Below are 20,284 nucleotides of genomic sequence, written 5' to 3'. Positions count from 1 at the left end.
CCTGCTGTCATTTGCTCCTCAGCAGGCCATTAATCATCTGGGCTTTACAATCCAACGACTGTGGGAAGGGCTGGGAGGAAAGATCTTCAGAGCACACCTCAAAGTAAACATGGCCATTCTCAACCCTCCAACATTCGTTTTGGGCAAATACTGCCCTCCTCCAGCATGTTTAGATTCCTACTGAATCAATCCTACCATGATGGCAGCTGCAGGATCAGGTCCCATTGCTGCACAAATCCTAAAATTAATCAAAAAGCAGGAGTTTGAAGGGGAAACCTAGATGCATATTAGCATCTACGAATGTGTAAATGAGTGGTTATAGAAAACCAGCATACCATTGCAAATTCTAGATGTGGCAGAGAGGTCTGCCTGATCAAAGAGACAAAATAAAGGTGAGAGGATCAAACCCCGCTACAGATGCTGGAATCGCCACCCCGGTGCAGCCAGGCTCCGAATAGCCAGGGCCCCGCTCAGCTCCCTGCAGCCATGGGGCGAGGGGCAGCACGTGGCTCCCGCTGCCCCACACCTTACTGGGGTGCGAGGCCATGGGACCAACACGGGCACCAGTGCGGGGCCAGGCTCTGCTCTGTGGCCACGGGACCCGTGGGACCCCTTCACCTGAGGGAACGCTTCCAGCCTGGCCCCGAGGGGCACAGTGCGCCCTCCCCAGTTCCCCCACCGTGCACACTGGTAAGAGGAGGGAAGTGTTTTTCACAGTGCCGCAAGCTGACATCCTGCGCCAGCATTTCTTTGACCCCAGAACTTGAATATCGCCTCTCTCCTTCCACAACCACCAGGACTCTCATTCTCCCTTGGTTATTGAAAAGGACTTTTAGCAGATCTTCGCAGCTCACATAAACCACAAAAGAGCGAAGAGTTTTGTGTCTTTCCTATTGTAAGCAGCAAGGAGCAAGGCCAGCATGTGATTTTCTTCCAGTGTTTCAGAGATAACGTGACCTCATTCGCACGGCTCCTCACAAGCCGCATTTTTCGGTTGCCATCGGTCCCCATAGAAACCGAGCCGCTGGTGCTGACCGCGGTCCAGCTGAGCTGCGCCTCGCAGCCCAGCGCCTCACGCTGCGCTTGTCCTTCTGCTGTTTTCTGCTCATTTTGGGGGGGAAGGAAGGGAGAAAGGGGGATTAAAAAAAAATCGCACATCTATTTCTGGAAAGCTAGTCAAACAATGACTCAATCATCGCTGTGTAGTTCATAAATCCCTAATTAAAGGTTTAGCTCCCCTTCCCACTGCAGATGTTCCAGAGTCCAGCCACATTTCAAACCCCACTTCCGTGCAGCCTGTGCTTGCGTTCCCCAGCACAGACCAGCTCCGTCGCTGCACGCCAGTAACCTGCAGCTCCTGCTCAGCTGCTGTGCGAGCGCACAGCTCCCGTCAGAGCGATGATGAGCACGGCCTGACCCCTGACGTAAACTGACTGGGTGCCAGATTTATGATGGCTCAAAAGAAATATTCTTCTGTATCTGGCTCTGGCTCCAAATTCCTCAACTTATTATATGATATTAATAAAAAGGATGCATTCTTGCTTCATTTTCACATATACAACTAAAAGTATCTGCACCCTGGAGAAAAAAATGGGAGCTAGTAGCCATTGCCTTGCTTTGCAGAATGATTGGCCAGAGGGATAAGGACTAGCTCAATACTAGCTACCTCCTTCTGCTTCTTTTATTCAACATCAAAATACCAGCCAAGACACTTTCAGCTATTTTTCTCCCCCACATTCCCTCCATGTTTTGGTCATGCAAATAAATTCAGCAGGAAGCATTCAGATGAAACCCCGACACTCCTGTATATAGCTAGCTGAGCTCTCCTCATCAGACCCCGCAGAAGGAAGAGCAGGTTAGCCACAGGCGAAGCAGCCTCTGACCTCCTGCCCCACTGACGGGGCTCTGGCACCAGCAGCACTCATGCTGAGACACAAGGGAAGGTGCAAACGGCATGGCCTGCTGCGCAGCCATCCAGGGGCTGCTGTACAGTGGGTTATTTAAAGCAATTCCAGCAATGCCTTGGATGTATGGTGCCCTCTGGAGAGCTCTCGAGAGCTGTAATAAATATCCACTACTTGAGCTGGTCCTCATAAAAGTTCTTCTCTGCCAAAGCAGCTTTTCAGAAAACTCTTCTGCCTGGTATATGTTGGGTGCTACCAGTTTCCAACTTGCAATCACCTTCCTGGTTAACCCATCCCAAAGCTAAATCCCTCTCCTTTACAAGCCCTTTTTTATTATATTAAGTATGACAGCTACGTAAAATGTTTTGTTGCCTTGGCAACTGCAATGCACTAGCTTCAATCTGGGTTATAAGGAAGAGGACAGTCTTGACACTAACCCACAATAATGAGAATAACAAAAACCGGTGGGCAAGAAACTAAACAGGGCATGTGGCTTCCTTACTTTGCATACATGTGCAGAGCAATTTGCTTCTCCTGCACCCACGAGAGCCAAGCTCACGGACAAGGTAGGAGTGGAAATGAGTGCAGAAGAGCCACATCTGGATTTCAAAATGAGCTTTCAGTGCATGGAAGAGGTAATCATTTGCAGAAAGCATAGTGTAAACAAACAGAGGCAGCTCTGCCAAAATCTACCAGGCTTGTGCAGCTCTGCTCTCCCTTTGCATTGGAAGCAAGGCTCAGCAGAGGGCTGGTGCCCCCTTTGTCACCTGCACATTGGCCAAGATACAATGGAGAATCCCTCTTCACAATGTATTCATTTATAGCACTAGTAATGAAGATTTCTTCATCATTGTCTGCACTATTGATGTCTTCTATAGTCAGGAACGCAACCTGTAAGAGTTGCTTTACCTTTCTGAATCCCTTCACTGCGTGCTGTTACCATAACCCGCAGAGCTGGCCCCAAGCACTGTGTACGAGCTCTGTGCACGCAGCACATGGAAGAACCAGGGCCATGAGACGCCCCAGGCTCATCGCAGGGCTGCAGCCCTGGTCCAGCTGCTTTAGCAGCACAGATGGCTCTTACAGACCCCTTAAACTGGAGCGGGGGCTGTGCTGGTTTGGGATAAAAGGTTACGGTAACTTATTTCCTCAGTCCGATATAGAGGACAATGAAGCCACAAAAACGCCTCTAAACAAGGAGAGCAAAATCTGGTTACACGCTAATTACAGGGTGGGAAGAGCTTTTGTTTTGCACAAACCCAAGCTGTCGATCTATTGTCTCCCATGCTTCTGTGCTTTCCTATAGGAGCTGCAGAGAGCTGTGCAGTACTCAGATACTTAGGCTCAAAGAAAATTGTATAAGAATGAACAATGGATAGAGGAAATAAAATAATCAGAGCAATTTCCCATAGAAATTGGTCAGACGAATGTCTCTAATTGGCATTTCATTATTACATTTGTAACACACTTTTGTGTGAATTTATTACTTTGTTTCCTCTTGTACTGAATGCCCATGAAAATCCCTTGGGACGAGATTTGAATCATTACCAGTGAATGGTAAGAAACTAAATTTAGAAAGACTGATAAAACCATTAATCTGTAAAAGAAGGAGGTCCTTAAAAGTCCTGCAGGCCTTTGAGCCACTCTGGTGCTCCCTGCACAGGCTGACTTGATCCTCATGGAGATGAAGGAGGAACGGGCCTTCCTATCAATAATTCATGTTTTTTTCAGAGCTCCAGAAAGCTCAGGGACCAGAGTTGTGCACTGTCATGCAGCTTGCTGCCATCCACATGAGGCGCCCCCAGATGCCAAACCCAGTCCTCACTGCCCTGGGATGTTCAGTACATCATACTCTGGTGCTCTCCTATTGCTCACCCTGTGCCCTGGTGTTTCTGGTCTGGAAGAGTCACTCTTGACTAATGACTAATTGCAGGTGACTGAAAAACAAAAGGGGGAGGTGTGGGTGTAAAACAGAATGAGCGGCACCCACCCATGCTGAAAAAGAAAAGTGGCACATCTCTTCTGCACAGTCCTATCTCCTGTCTGTGAGGCTGCTCTGATTTGAAATGAACTCCTTTTTCCTTTGCAATAAGAGCAGCACCAACAACAGCAATAAAAATACAAACTCAGGAAGACTGGCAGGGGAAGGATGAATTACAGCTCCATGCCCCGGCAGCACATCACAGCTGCTCTCATTTCAGGTTTCCAACAGGAAGAGAGCTGTCAGCTCTGTTTTCCTGAAGAGGGAATTGGTTGCGGCGGGTACCGACACTGATCCCACCGGCACCGTCCCTGCATGCACAGCCTGCTGGAGCAGGGATGTGCCATCAGTTGGACGTTCCAAAAGAGAACAGGGAGGCAAAAAATGAAGTACTGAGTCTCACAGGGCAGAGCCTACAGCCACCTCTTGACTGCCTGGCCTCAGCCGTCTCCTCTGCAGAGCCATCCAGACTGGGAGGTGCTGCCGGAGCAATTACGGCCGCTCAGCAGCTGCCTTTCCCTCCACTCCATCCATCCTTTGCAAAGAGGGGGAGGCAGAACAACACCTCATTAGAAAATCTGACGCCATCGGTTCCTTCCGCTAATTAAGATCCTGAATATGACTACATGCTCAGGTCCAGGAAGGGTAATATCTGGAAGACATTCAAACACTCTGTGTGAATAAACAGGGCAGAGATAACATGAATATTACAGGGAATCTTTGAAGGTCTAACATTAGCAGAAGAAGGGCTGCATTTGTCCTTTGGTAGCTTAAGCAAGATGAGGCATTAGTACTTACTGACGGACTTGATCATCCTCCCTCATCATTCAGGCTGCACTTAAAACTACCTATAGTATTTTAGTAACTAATGCACCTTTGATATCCCTTTTCTAATCTGGGCAGCCCTCGGTGCTTCAGCCTGAAATGGTTCCCAAAGCTCACATGTAAGTGTATTAAGAGAGATTAGTTCGTTAATCTACTCTTTGGTAACACGTATCTCTATCACTTCATTTTAATAATTTGTACTAATTGACAGAGCAGATTTCCTCTAAGACTCAGAAACTTGGGTAGTATGTAATTGCTCTAAATCATAGCACAAACATTTTCAGTAGGAAACACCTGAGCCCACTTTGCTTCCAGTGCCTCTCCTGAGGCTTAACACACAAAAGAGGCTCCGGACGCAGTATGGCATCACACGAGGTGCTGTTAACCTCTTGGTTCACTGCTGCCCCTTTGTTCTTTGTCCATCCCAAACCAACATACACTGTTCAGTTTTGTGAGGATGGGCAGATATTTGGGTTCCCAACACACTCTGATACGCTCAAATCAAGCATTTCAGCAGGGAGAGACAGCAAACCTTCCACGCGGTGATGGGTAGGGGATGGCAAACAGACTGCGCTGCCCTTGGGGGGGCACCCAGCAGCCCCCGGTCTCAGCCCTCAGATCCCCCTCCATGGGTGCCTCCAACATCCACGTGTAACACTGGCAGTGCCTCGGATGAGGGGCGTAAAGCATTGCTTTATATATTTGCCTGTTCACCTAGGTGGACACAGACAGAAGGGCCCAGGAGCAAGGAGATACCCACTTGGTCTGGTGCTTGGAGCCCTTCAGGTGCGCGTGGTACTGCTCTATCGAGTTCAGCGTGACGTTGCAGATGTTGCACGTGTAGCTGCGCTTCAGGCCTGCAAAGAAAAGCCAGAAGTGTTAGTTGTGCACCGGCTGAGCATTTTGGAGTAGGTTGGGGGCAAGCTTAGGGCTATGTAGAGAGAAAAAGCACCTCTGTACTGCAGAAAATGGCAGAATTTGCTCTTACCCATGAAAACTAATGGGGAAAGCGAAGCAATTCTTATCTTGCCTACGGAGAACCATTTGGGGAAAAATAGAACAGTGGTAATGCTGAGAGAAAATGCATGGGTGGTCACCACAGGTAAGGACCTATTCCTCCTCTTTTGCAGTTGCAATTTGCTATTCCTTTTTCCCTCTGCCTTTCTGCTCCACACACCACAGGCCAGTGGCTGTCACTGTCACTGCAAAAGGCATCTGCTTTAGGAAATGTGCTGAGCCTCCTCATCCTCTGAAGGAGAGAAAGTGAGACACCAAGCAGAGGACTTCCCTTCCATTCCAGGTCCCTGGCACAATCCTGCCTGTGCCACAGGCTGTTCTGAATCAAAATGGCAGCTAGAAAGTGCAAATGGATGAAGATGTCTGAAAAAAAGAAAAAAAAAAAAACAAAACAAAACAAACAAACAAAAAAGAGCATTAACCCTTGCCCTCTGCTAGCTTCTAATTAATCAGAAGGCACTCAGATCTTGTGTTTCATTTCCAGTTTCCTAGACTTTCTCCTTACAGTAACCTTTCTATTTACTTTTCCAGTCCAGGGTACACAAGCATTAGGGAAGCCTAAAGGAATATTTGTAAAAGGCACAGAGGGAGCAGAACCAGGCAGGGTTCAGAGGCAACTCCCTTGTGGAGACCGCAGTCCCCACAGCTCACCATCGCAGGCACCTCTCTCCCACGACTCTCGCAAAGCATAATTTTGCTCACACTAATGAGTACTGAGGTCTCATTTATTCCTCTGCTCTTTTGCAGCATGCACAGATCAGAGTGTTATTCCTCATCATTGCATTTAGAGGCCAGACCACTTAGGGGCTTTTGTTTTCTCCTTCTTCCTTTTTTTTTTTTTTTTTTTTTTTTTTTCCCCAAAAAAAGGATCAACTCACATGTATCCACTGAAATGAGAGGCTGGATTTGCTGAGCACATCAGCTGATGTCCAAAATCCAGGCACCCAGCAGCCTGTGTCTGAAGGTTGAGCTGCAAACCTGGCACGGGTTGCCTGGGGGCCATCCAAAAGCTGGCAGCCAGGAGCTCGTTTGCCTGACAGATTTACTGTTGGCTGCAATACCTGTCTGCACCCCGACCACAGAGCAGCCTTTGCTTTACTAATTTTAGCCCTCCATGGATGCAAACAACTATTCATAAAGGCGTTACTCTCACTGCTGGCCAGCTGAGCACCACTGAACTAACATTGCAGTGCACTCACAGTGGAAATGTTATTAGGAACTTTTGGGGTTGTTTTCATTTGTTTTGTGTTGGGGTTTTGCTTGTTTTTCATTTTTAACATCCAACAAATCTCTTCGCTGCGCCTGCTGTTTTCCTTTTTTTTTTTTTTTTTTTTTTTTTTTAGTATGGCCACAGCTACAAGTCATTTTCCAAGCAAATACCTCACATTTCATTTTATTGTAATGTAAGTTGCAGAAAGCTAATACGAATTAATGCAAGAGCAGGCAGCCCAGGGAAGTGCTGGTCTCCACTGAAATGCACCAGTAACATGCATGCAAGCTTTATCTGCTGCCAGCAAAGAGGACACAACGACACAACTGGTGTCAGCAGCACTGAATCAAAGCACATGGACACCTCCAGGAATAAGGGGGGGGGGGGGGGGGGGGGGGGCACAAAAGGGTGGAAGCTGCATTCCCACACTGGGCCACTGGCCCCATGGGAAAGATGCTTAAGCTCGAAGAGGAGCACTCAATTTCGTGGACAGAAAATGTACTCAGAGTAGGCAGCATTTCTCTGCTAATTCACTGCACTGTGTCTGGGCACAGACTGCAGGGCAAAAAAGACCCAGACAATTAAGCAGATTCACGCACATCTCAGACAGAAGCTGCAAAACGATTTATGAGCAAAGTCACAAAAACAGTCTCTGCACATTCACTGGAACACATCCAAGATGAAGAATCAACAAAAATTCACCTGTGCTCCGTCTATTGCCTATGATCACATCTCAAGAGTCCGAGACATTCACTGCAGACAAGACATTTATTCACCTCAAGAGTGTGCATGCACAGAACATGACCACGAGACCCTGCAGGGTTATCAGGGCAGTCACAACACAAACAAGAGCATGATAACAAGAGATGAGCCACCTTTCTTTGGAGATATTCCCAAGTTACATACAAACCGTGTCTAACTGTTGTGTAACAGCAGAAAAAAAAAAGCAAGAGATGGGAGATGATTTATGCATACAATAAAAATTGCTCATTTAAAAATTGTAATAGCTTTTACATTGCTACCAAAGTTGTATTTTTTTTTTCCTGTTAACCGGGACTCAGACTGGGAGAGTTATTATTGCTTTTCTTCTGATACCATCCTTCCCACTTTGCCTTCTCTGAAAAACTGAAAATCTAAAAATAGTAACCCAGCAGACAGGCAACAATCAGAATTAGAGACAGAGGAAAAAGGCCTTTTCCCAAGACAGCTTGCTGCCCAGTGGCTGGTCAAAATGACCAATAGTATTTTTGGTTCGCGTCAGTGTGTATTTCCTGGAAAGATGCTCAATTTGGTCCACTTCTGAAGAAATTTATTCCTAGTGCCCTGCTACACTCCCCCCTCCCTCTGGAAAGGACATTAGCCTGCTTCGGAAATCACAGATCAAGTAATTATTTACACACTAATGTTCCGATTTTGCCTTTCTAGACAGGTTTTCACCCAAACCATTCATTAATGACTTGTGCAGTCACATAAGAACACAATATTGTCGAGAAAGTTTCTCCACAGCTGCAAGGGCCTTTGGGCCTAGCAGATTCAATTTGTTTCTCTATTATTATTATTATTATTATTATTATTATTATTATTATTATTATTATTATTTCTCTGTCCGTAAATGGGGAGAGGCAGACCACTATCTGGGTTCAACATTTATTTTTTGCAGGAGGGATCAGAAGCCTCTTTTAGGAAATCCAACAGCAGTGGCATCTCCTTGCCTTTCACAGCACCCAACTCCCACAGGCTGCTCTTGTGCCCCGGTGGGACCCGTGGGGTCTGGAGCCAGTGGGTGCTGCAGCAGGGGCTTGGGGACGGCTGGGGCGAGAGCATCCACGCGGTGCCAGCATCATGCAGGGACCGTACAGCAAGGACGGGCTCCGTGCCCACCCAGCTCCACGTGCTGTGCCAGAATGAAGGGCAGAAAAACAAGAGCAATTTCTGGTTTCTATAAACGGAGCAAACTTGGCAACAAGGCGCCAAGGGTCAGTACAACTCAGAGTGCCAGAGTGCCCGGGAAAGGATAAGGCTCTCTTATCTCTGCCGTGTACATACCGTTTAACTCCATTATTCTTTCACCTTGGGAAAAGAGTACAGTGGTTTCAAAGCAGAATTACAGAAACAGTCACTTCTGTGCCTCATCTAACATGTTTTTACTGAAAAGACAGAGTGCGGCTGAGTGTACATTAAATGCCTGTTTCCCTCCTGGATATCCTTGAAAAAGGGAGATGGCAATCTAAGTGTTCTTACTGCTGTTATGTAGGGCAAGACTTGACATAAATTAAGCATTTAAATGCAGGCCTAAGTGTTTCCAATCCCCTGATTCTGTTGTCTCCCTTAATACCCTGAATGTAAGAGAGTGGTTTCTTCTCTCCTCCCCTCTTTTGTATTTTAACATCCCGGTAATTCCCTTGGCATCACAGGCAGTATTAACATCACTGACATTAAACATACATTGGCATTACAGTAAACCATTGATGCTAAAGTAATTTCTGTCCTGTTCTCCTAGAAATAAAAGGAATTGTGAATTTCAGAGTCTCTGTGGTCAGGTTTCTGCTTTGCACTGATTCACTTCCATGAAGATCTGAACAGAGCGTTTCAACCTTAATTGAAGGGCTCAGCTTAAAATACCAGAGTTGTGGGATTCTTACCATGGGCTGCTGAGCTCTTTAAGAACAGTTTTAATACACCATATATCCGTCTCTTTGAATTGCCACAGTATTATTTCTTCAAAGAAATTGTTCAAATACTCCGTTTAGAATAAGTAATGTACAACATTATCAAATGTGATCGGTTTATGCTTACCATAATTAACCGTATAGGGTATACACTAACCATTCCCCAGCTATATCTTGCAGGCTCTCATAAAATCACATTTATCTTTTTTGAACATCAGACCCTGGCTAGACAAAACAGCCCCACTTTGGTCAAACACCTTGAACATCTCTCACCTAGGAATTTGGCCCAACATAAAGCTAAACATCTTTAAAAATATCCAGGTGAGTACTTGAGAATAGGGAGTAAGCTATAGGGCAGAGGTATTTAAGCAGTCACCTACACCGTTGTGTGTTGTGATGTGGCATGGCAAAAAATCACACTGCAAATACGTTTTTGGATGCTCTCCTTACTGAATGCACTGAAGATGCAGCAGCAATGGTTTTACAGCCACGCTCTGACCACCGCTGGCAGCCCATGCACGTTGCACTGGGCTCTAGGAGGCAGGGACCAGATACACTCATGCCACAGGGCAAGGGATGGAAGAGGCACTGCAGCAGGGACGGGAGGTGCCTCGGCACCTCTTGCAGCCTTTGGACAATGCCGTGACCCCAGCAAGGCAGAGACCAGGACTGTAGCCTAAGAACCTGGCAACACTTTAAATTAAGGTAATAAGGTTCTAATGCTCAGCGGCTAATTTAATGGCAGACACTAACAACAGCCTTACTGAATCTTAATTACTTGTGTAGGTGGAAACACCACCAGTGACTAGAGTTCTGAACTGGGGACACCGATTTCTTTCCACAGCACGTCAGAGCATCTCGCAGTTGCAAACAAGGGGTTGCCCGACCAGCCAGCCAAAATCGTGAGCCATGAGAAGGATTTGTGGAGCTGAAGCCTCAGGTGTGAAATGGCCTCCATTGAAATTAGACACAGAATAATAAAAATAGCCTTGGATAAACTGCAGGATGAAACTAAAAGCAACGATCACTCCCAAAATTAAGAGTATTGATCTCACTCGAGCTTACCAAGGTTGCCAACTCAGTTGAAACTAGCATCATAAAATGCACCCAGCCAAAGCCTGAACAAAGTGTGCTGGAGTTGAATATCAGTACAGAAGGTAGTCTGCAGTGCCAAGGTGGTCCCAGCCAGAGTAGCTTGTTAGTAAATTCTGTGTTCTGTCTATATTCACATTTACTTTTGCATCCTCATGACATACCAGCATTCTCTCCCCTGAATCATGACAAGCATGTAAAATTGAATGCACTCTTATATCCATTAAATAAAATATTAAAAAGTAAAGTCATTAATGTCATTCTGCATAAAATGCATTAAAACACATTCCAGGGGAGTACTTGTTAAATTGCTTCTTACTAACCAAAAGCGACAGCACAGTACAAAAAGTATTTATAAGGCATACAAGGAAATTACGAGCCATGAAGGAAAATTAAACTCAGCTCTTTGCCTGATTTTTCAAGATAGAGTCTGCACCTCTGACAATTTAACTTTGTATGGAGAATACAAAGGCTGTAGGTGACAACAACCCGGTGCAACCATTCCCATTCTGCTTTACTGCAGAGGTTGCTATATTTTATTCTAGGGATTCATGGTGCAATCCCCTTGACAGGCACTGGTTTGGGCTCTAGGGACTGGTGCCTTTCTTATTCACCAGTTACCAAGTGCTCTGGGAAGACGACTCATGTTCACATGGTTTACAGCATCCCATCTACAGGCAGGCCCTTAATCTGTCTCCTTCGCTCTGTAAAATCCAAATTTCACTGGCAGGCACCACAGAGAGCCAGCAGAAAGATGAGACCCAAGGCACAGCACCCTGAAAGGAGCTGAAGTGGTGCAGCTCCCTCTGCTCTCCACTCTGCAGTGCCACTGTAATGGCATTTAATTTTAATGCAACCCCACTACCTAGATCTCACACAAAATCATCATTCTTCATCACCCTGAACAGCACCCACTGCTTGGCCAAAGCATTCAGACTATGTGACCGAGTGCTCACATGCATCGTAGCTTTACCTTGGAACACGCTAGTGAAATGGTGCTGTTATTGAGGCATTTTTTGCTCCCCCCTCCCCTTTCTCATTTCTGAAAAGAAGTAAGATTTCAAAATTGCAGGATGAGCACTTGGCAAGAAGAATCAATGTTTTTGTTTCCCATAAATATCACTTGTCCAAAAATATAACTCTATTCTTATTTCTCCAAATACACATTCATATTTATCAATAAATATTTTATTATAGCCATTATCAAAGCATCAAAGGCTGCTGAAATGTTGTACTTCAACTGACACTGCTCTTTCCAGGCTTACACAACGCATCAAACGTCTCCCACAGTAGTCAAAATACAATTAATATTTAACTTGTGTTGGGAAAGCCAGGGACAGCATGGAAAAGAAATGAGTCTGCATTCTAGTGAACAGTGAGGTTGCAAAACAAGCAGAGGGAACAGAGAACACATGGCCGTGACACCAACCACGTCCTGCAGACACCAAACTGCAGGACACTGAAATCAATGGTCAGACGAGGTCTCAGTTGCCCGCACAGGACAGGTTGCCATTGGGTAACTCTGAACCTTTTTCTTGAAGTAATACTTGACACTATCTGCCAAAGTAAACTATTTCCTTGGACATCCAGGAGATTTCATTCTGTGTTTTTGTTGTTGTTGTTGTTGTTGTTTTTGCTTTGTTTTGTTTTGTTTTTTGGTTGGTTTGGTTTGGTTTTGTACACCAGCAGCAGCCTGCCCCGTTTTCCTTGGCCTGGCCGTGCAGCTCGCAGCACCTAGAGCTCACCTCTGCCCATGCTGTGGGTGCTCACACCCCACACGGTCCTGCTGGTGCTGGCAGGACGCACAGCCCTCCGACTTCAACCCTCCTAAGCAGGAGCTAAATGAATAAAGCACTTTGCCGTTGATTTATTTACAGTTAGTGACATCTTCAGCCACTCTTGAGCTTGGCAGAGTTCGCAGTACTAAGCACTTCCATGTTACTGCCCCAGGTTTTATTTCCCTGTGTATTTTCAGCAGTGGGCAGTGACTCAGCCACATGAATCATTTACGGCACTGTGAGTCACACCGGGTAGCACACGAAGGATCTGGATAACCATTACAAGGCTTACTGGAGATCAAGAAATACACAACATACTGCACAGTAATTAGTATTTAAAGGAAAGTTATTTCATTTAGCAAGGAAAAAGAAGGTATCTTAAAATGTTAATGCTCTCCCGTATGGTTTTGAAAATCAAACCTGTACTTTTTGCTCAGCACATTTCAGTCAGACATACTGTGTACATGCAGGATTATATCTGGAGACCACAGAGAACGCTCTTTCAAATGGAGGTCCTTACCTATTCTCCAGTAATTATATCTCTATATTAAAAAGGAGCTTTGTTCAGAGTTCAGTGTGAGGCCACATCCTCAGGTGGTTTAAATTAGCACATCTCCATAACCACACACAACTTTAAGTGAGCTAATGACCAGCATCTGCCTGCCACCAACATGATACACCAGCAGCAGGCAAGGCAGCTGAGGAGGGCTCGGCTCGCTCACTGCCTGGACCAGCCCAGAGAGATACTCTCCCTTCAGCAGGAAAACAGCAAATTTATGTTTAACACACTGAAAGCAAACAATCAATACTTCTCTTGGGCCCAGGGTGCTGCAGAGTTTCACACACACTGATTAAGTCACATTAGACACCATGTGCTCTCTCTCCCTGCAGCAGGGTCGGGCTCTGCCTGCAGCAGTGGAGCAGCCCCGCTCCTGGGCTCCCAGTCAGGCTGAGCGCTCTGCCCTCCTTTCCTCTAGGCTCAGAGGGATCATCCAACACTTGCTCAAGGATGGATGTACTAACAGATGAGACTACTTTAGGAAGAGGCAAAATAAAAGCTTAGAAAACAACTTCTAAATAATGCTGCTGAACCGCAGAGCGCCATCTCACAGCAGCATCAGACTCGGAAGGCAGCAGCACCCCCCTGCTCTCCCCTTGCCCTCACCTCTCAGCTCGCCAAGGTCCAGGGTCTTCCCCAGCTGCTCCAGCAGGTCGGCTCTGGCCGCGTTCTTCTTGTGCTTCTTGCCATCGTAGTGCTGCTGTGCCATCATGGGGTTGTTGAACCAGGCGGCACACAGCTGGCAGTACCGGTCCGAGTCCCTGCGCTGGTGCGGCGAGGACACCACGGGGGGACGGTCCGTGTGCGGCTGCTTGAGGGAGCTCAGGGCGGTTTCTGCAGAAGGGAACACTCGGGGGTTAGCTTTCCACAGGTGATAGACCCAGACCCTGAAGCAGATCCTGCACTAGATGCCGGGAATAATCAGCAGTGGTTACAGTGTCCCACCAGATATTCCAGATGGCATTGCTTGGAAATCTATCATTTCTCATAAAATAAATAAATAACATAAAATAAAATTTAAAAATTGCCATTACACATCTCATTGTTGTGACTGAATCTACTGAATTTCTCCTCCTTAAGTTGCTACTTCCAGGAAAAATTGCCAGTGGAGAATAAACAAAACATGCCAAGCCATCAGCTTCTCAAGATAGAGAAACGGATGTATAATATCTCAGGATTCTTATTTTTCATTGTATTTGGTATTGGAAAGAACAAGGAAAATCGTAATAATTTTAGTGTAAGAGATGGAAAAAGATACTCTATATTCAGACCCCTCATTCAAAGGTTTTCATATTATGAAGTGACAAATGTAGCAATCCATGACCTTAATTTAGTCCCATTTCCCCTCAGATTCACCACAAGGCTGTCTGGGATAACAAATGTGATCCAAATACCTTCAAAAGAAAAAACAGTGACAGGTCCTCACATAATGGAGCTGCACCTTGTTTGCCGTAAGTTTCCTGCTTTGTACAGTATTTTTGTACAAAACCATGGGAAAACAGCTTCAAGTAGAATAAAATTTAGATAGCATTGGAATACAAAAACACACAACTAGTACTTAATTATCACACCTCATTCAAAAATTCCATTTTATGTGACTATTTTTTTTCCAGATGAAATCTCTGCTATCTAAATAATTAACAGACTGCACTCTCTCTGTGCTACAAAGACAGGCAACTTTTAAGGCTGCAGGCAGGAGCTCGAGGCTCGCCTGTGATGGGAAGGCCCCTTGCTGCTCCAGCTGAGCCCCAGCAGAGCACAGGATGGCAAGCAACGGAACCGCCTCAGTGCCTGGTGCCAGGAACAGCAACAAGGAGCACAACAAACCCTATTTAGACACATAATTATGACCTGAGCCCACTGCACTTGTCTCCACAGCTCCAGAGAGTTCACGTTGCTGCAAGTCTTCTGTTGACCTACTCGGGATTGCACGTCTATTAACCTTCCTGAAGGAAAACATATCTTACTTATCATGTTACTTACAACCTTATCCATTTCCAGGGCTTTATAAGCCTCTATTGTTTTGATGACACCTGCCAAGGTATCAGGTGCTCTCTGCCCGGATTATTGCTGGTTGTGAGGCACTGTCATCCTCCCGTCCACATCTCCTTTGGAGAAACACCTGAAGAAGAATTTTCTCACTTCTGCTGATGTGACCCACGCTCTGCACAGCGCTAGCAAAATGAGCTCTTTTGGGCATTAGTTAATAAAGTGACCGCCTAATTGACTCCTGCTGAAGATGTTTATTCTACTCGTTTTGCTGTCTGGCCAACTGCCTCCTCATTGTGTGTGGATTTATTTCACACAGGGCAGCAACACACAGCCTGCTCCTGCTCCAGCAACAGTCTGCACCTCACCAGGAGCTGTTGTCCTGCTCCTGCCTCTGTCCTTGGCCACAGGAGAGGCCACAACCAGAGATGTGCAGGCTTCTGGCACTGCCCGAACAGACAGCTACTGCGGCAGCCCGGGAGCTCTGTGATGTATTCGACGTGCCACTTGCCAGGCGCCCCAGGCTACAAAGCCAAATCTAAGGGATCCTTTACTCAGCTTTATCCCTCTTTACGTTAGCTGCCGCCAGAGGGGAACCACGGGGACCAGAGAGGAAGCTCTTCGCTCTGCAGAGCTGGTGGTGTCCGCAGGAGTTACGTCTCCCACTCGCTAAGGAAATATGACAGCAGCATGCCATGCTGCTCGGCCGCCAGCTGGACAGCCGGTACCGTGGCCATGCATCCAGGCCTGTCCCGATGCTGTTGGTGCTCACCCGATAGCAGAGAAGGAGGGAGGGTGTCCGCAGGACACGCTGCTGCTGCGGGGATTGTGCTGGTATCCCCGAGGCTTGCATGGACCCAGTGCCTGCCTCACCTGCGTGCTCTGGCACGGCAGGGCTTTCCTCTCAGCTCTCACAACACAAAGCATTTTCTCGTAAAGCCATGTTCCTCAGGGGCAGTTTACAACTACAGGCAGTCCTAAGGCGTGCTGAACCCAGTCTGACAACTAATGAAAACATCGCGTGTCTTCCAAACCCTCCTGAAGAGAAACAGATGAAAGTTGACTTCCCCACAAACGTGGATTTATCATTTTGTTATTCAGCACATAGCTACTACAGAACAGGAAACATCATCATTCCCTGAGCAGCAACATGAAAATTAATAATAAACACTCACAAGACGTCAAATGTTAAAAACGTTGCTCTGTCCTAACACAAACATAAAAGCTGCAAGTTTGACTATTTCAAGTACTTCAAAATGCTAAACAGCTCACGACAGTCTGCCTTACATTCCTGTTTGCTGTGGGAGGGAAGTGAGAAAGTCTTACTTTGCTGCATGAAGCAAAACACAAAGTTAGAAACAATTTAGCACTCTGGCAATGAACTAATGTTTGACTTATTTCTTGCATGCAAAGCTTTTTATTCATAGCTGTACTTAAATGGCACCCAACTTGTCATCCTTGCCACTCTCCAGGAATGGAGCACGAGAAGGAGAAAGCAACTGAGCCACAACAAAGGGGCACTGCAGGCACCTACACCTGGATAAATGAAGGTAGCAGCTATTTTTCCCCCGCAGTTCTTTATAACTCAGCCTGGTGACTGGATGCAATCTGATAGAAGATGTTGGAAATGATTGGAGAAATTCATCAGAAATAGTGGTGACATAAAGCCTCTGAGGGCTACAACCTTGTACAGCAGAAGCAACGGAAAATCATCACCAATATTTTGCTGTAGCGATGAGAGATCACTTTCCTATTGTGAAAAACCTTACCGCTAAGGCACCCCTCCCTTTTCTGAAAGCACCACTGGAGAAGTTGGAGATCTGTATTTCATTAGGATGATAAAATAGACAGGGAAGGTGTAGCCCCGTAAAGAGGCTGTGAATAAATCTAATTTTCTATGGGACTGGTGAGACAGAAAACACAGAATATTAAACAGGGGTTTGTTCAGAGGCTGACTGCAGTCATCAGTGCGTGCAGCATGTGTCTGCAGAACAGGTCTGCAACCTTTCCCAAAGCCAGCGTGTACAAAACTCCAGCGTAAGGGAATCAGAAAGTGCTTCTGGACTCCCTGGTACTGGACTCCCAGCTTCAATTGCATTCATTAGTCTTCATTTTTTCCCCCCAAACTCATTTTGTCACTATGCTCCACAAAAGCATCTGCATGTCTGTGTGAATGAAATGACTTCTAGAAAGGTGGTTGTGCAAAGAATTTCACAAATTCATTTCTCCCTTTACAAACAGATGCCCTAATTAAGCAAATGGTCAGTTCAGAGTTTCACAACAACTTAGGGTTATAGAGAATACATTTTTGTGCAAGGCTGCAAATCACATATTGCAACCTGAAGACTGTTACCCATTTTTACTCGCCTAATACCACCAAAGTACTTCATTAGATTAACTGTATATGTTTAATCTCAGCCATAATAAAAGCACTTGGGAAACTTTCAGAATATTTTAAGCTTTTTTTTTTTTTTTTTGAATGAATGAATGACAAGATTATGAGTGTTCAAATATTTGTGTAGAGTCTTTCTCACTTTTGTTTGATAGCAAACGCAAGTTAAGAAATAATAGTGTCAGAGCTGCTGCCAAATGTTCCCAGGCTGTCTGGCAATCACAGCTTTAATGATGATGTAGAAGAACCTCTGAAGGGGCCTTCCATGGCACTGGGGAGGAAAAGTGCTGGTATCCCTCAGTACTGAGTCTGTACTGAATTCAGCACAGCCAGCCCTCAGCTCGTGCACAGCCTCTGGAGCTGTCTGAGACTGCGGCCTCCCGAGCTGCGCCAGCCAGGAGGGAGCAGGATGCCATTCCAAGTGGCGGAATGCTGAGGAATGCTATAGGAAGCCCAGAGAAATGCTATGTCCAAAGAGCACATTTCTGAGAACTGCTGGAGAGCAAGAAGGTGCCTATTAACATATTCCTGCGGCTCAGCTTCATCAGATCAAGTATCTGGGGGACTTGATGAGTCCTGAAGTTATTCTTTCCTAGTGATTACTGCAGCTGAAGAGCCCATTACTCACAGAGCATGTGGTGCAGATCACTTATTGCCTCTGTGAGGCTGATCCAGATGATTAAAAAATTAGATAAAAACATAATGCAAAGCTGCAACTCTTTGAACGTCATGCCTTGACACAGCCCTGCAGCCCCTGTACCTACCAGCAGCATAGCACAGCTGGTCACTGCCAGGACACAGAGACCCTCCGTTAAGCCAGCACCGTGGTGCTTCAGAGGTCTGTAGTACAGCAGACTGTACAATTTGTCTTATCTGCACACTGCCTGTCCATGCACATCTCTGACTTCATTTACAGAGGTGCCTATCCCACTGTGCTGGCTCCCATGGGTTCCACAGCCACGTGCCCAAAGGACCAGCGAAGTTCTCAGGTGCATTTCAGCAACCTCAGCAGGGATGCTGCCACACCTTCTCTTAACAAGCCTTCTGAGAACGTCCTCCTTAGCTAAAACAAGCAAGCCATAATCTAATGCAAGTCCCTGTATACCCTCAGGGAAAGGCAATAGCATTTCCCAAGCCAATACTGATAGAGGACAAATGATATGCATCAGCATCATCAGTCTGTGAAGTTAAAAACAACAACAAAAACACACAGGCAGACAAAAAAAACTTATTTAGTCATTTCTAAGATTTATGCACGTCTTGTTAGGCAGGATATAAAGTGCCCAGCAAAATTTATATTGTTCTAAAAGAAGCACCACTGATACTAACAGTGAAATACAGACTTCTGTCTGCAGGGCTACAGCACAACGGTGCTGCCTGTTTAGCATGAGGAATACATTGTTCAAGTGTCCTCTGCCCTGACAGCCCCAGAGGAAGTTTTGTTTTACAGTATATTAGTGTTTTGCAGGGACTTTATGGCTAAGCAAACAATAAGATGGTTAAATTATCTGATTCGAACATTTGACGTTATAAATGTGAAAGTTAATAGGCTCACATTATTGGAATCACTGTGGAGGAAAGCGTGAACACCTGTCTGGGCAAAAATCAAAAGACAATTGATCCAAAACATTTTTAAAGACTACGTTTCCCTCTGAGGTAAAAGCAAACAGGATTCTGCTCTGTACAGTAACAGGAAAGGTTTATTAAGTGTATTAGCTGAGCTGTCAAATAACTTCTGATAATTAAAGCGAGGCTCTGCTATTTGTGCCCAGCGGAGATACTGTCTTCCACTGAGCAAAACATTTCAGGAACATGGAGCCAGATACAGGGCTCTCACAGAAAGGCCAGCGCTGGCTGATAAGCCACTAATCTACGTGAACAAAGCAGACAATAACGAGCATCAGCAATTCTTAAAGGTCGTTACAAGAGGGGCGCAAGCAAGGTGCCCATGTGCTGCCCCAGCCCGCTCCGGCCCCACCGCCTCACACTTACCTGCGGCCTTCAGTGCTGGTGGCTCACCTAGCAACAGTTTTAACCTTTTGGCATGGATTTTCCCTTGGTAATGCGATTCAGCCACCACTGCTGAGGTAAAGGACATGTTACATAGTGTGCAGCATTTGTTCTTATCCACTGTGTCACCATCACTGCCCTGGATGGAGACAAAAAAAAACACAAAAAACAGGTGCATCAGCCCACCAGGCAGCCAAGCGGAAGCAGGGGAGAACTCCAGGTTATGTTGAGGATGTGATTTCCTAGGGTCTCCTGCTCCATTTCTCCCCCAGACTCCGTGGGTATCCGCACAATGAAGCATCTCAGCAAGAAGGCTGTGTCCCTTTGCAAGCTCCTGGATGTCAGCTAACAGATGAGCAGAAGTTTTAAAACTTCAAGAGCGTGACTGTATTTCAGTCCCAGCAAGAGGTTCTCTCAGCCACAGTGATGTAGGTAGGGCTCGTCCTTCACAGTCACCAGTAACTGCATTTTTATTTTTACAAATAAACCCCGATTTAATGAGAATATTGTCTCCGTCACTCACTAATGTTATTCTTGAACGAATAAGAGCCAGCATGCCTCTGGCCAGCCATGTAGTTGAGCTGAGACCTATCGCTCTTAGCACACCCTGTGAGAAGAAGCAGTTGCAGCTGAAGGCTGTCAGCAAAATATCATTAACTCTGCTGCCAGCAAATGTTTGCGAACAAACAGTATCCACAGATACAAGGGTAACCGTACAAACAACTATTAAGCAGGGGAAAGAGGCACATTTGCACCATTAGTCACAATTAATTATTCAATCCATCCATAAGGGAAATAAGGATTGCATTTAGGACCATATATGCATGGCCTCTCTTTTCAGAAGATCGCAGTATGGCA

The 20,284-nt window shown here is 45.9% G+C and overlaps 1 protein-coding gene across 6 annotated transcripts in view; it reads right to left on the bottom strand.

The window, feature by feature from the left end:
* The window catches only part of ZMAT4 (zinc finger matrin-type 4), a 93,728-nt gene that overhangs the window by 10,117 nt on the left and 63,327 nt on the right, over positions 1 to 20,284 (bottom strand). For all 6 annotated transcript variants that reach the window (XR_014319075.1, XR_014319076.1, XR_014319077.1 and 3 more), the window contains exons 4-6: positions 19,409 to 19,565; positions 13,642 to 13,869; positions 5,471 to 5,567 (exon numbers count right to left, since the gene is read on the bottom strand). Coding sequence is in view for 2 of the 6 variants with exons in the window: in XM_082779488.1 (XP_082635614.1) it covers positions 5,471 to 5,567; positions 13,642 to 13,869; positions 19,409 to 19,565 (482 nt within the window). In the remaining 4 variants the exon portion in view is untranslated. The remainder of the gene's footprint in view (positions 1 to 5,470; positions 5,568 to 13,641; positions 13,870 to 19,408; positions 19,566 to 20,284) is intronic.

The sequence above is a fragment of the Aythya marila genome, assembly GCF_965140915.1.
Source record: "Aythya marila genome assembly, chromosome: 26".
NCBI classification, from domain to species: domain Eukaryota; kingdom Metazoa; phylum Chordata; class Aves; order Anseriformes; family Anatidae; genus Aythya; species Aythya marila.
Note: the sequence above shows the minus strand (reverse complement) of the source record. Positions and strands in the feature narration are given on the sequence as shown.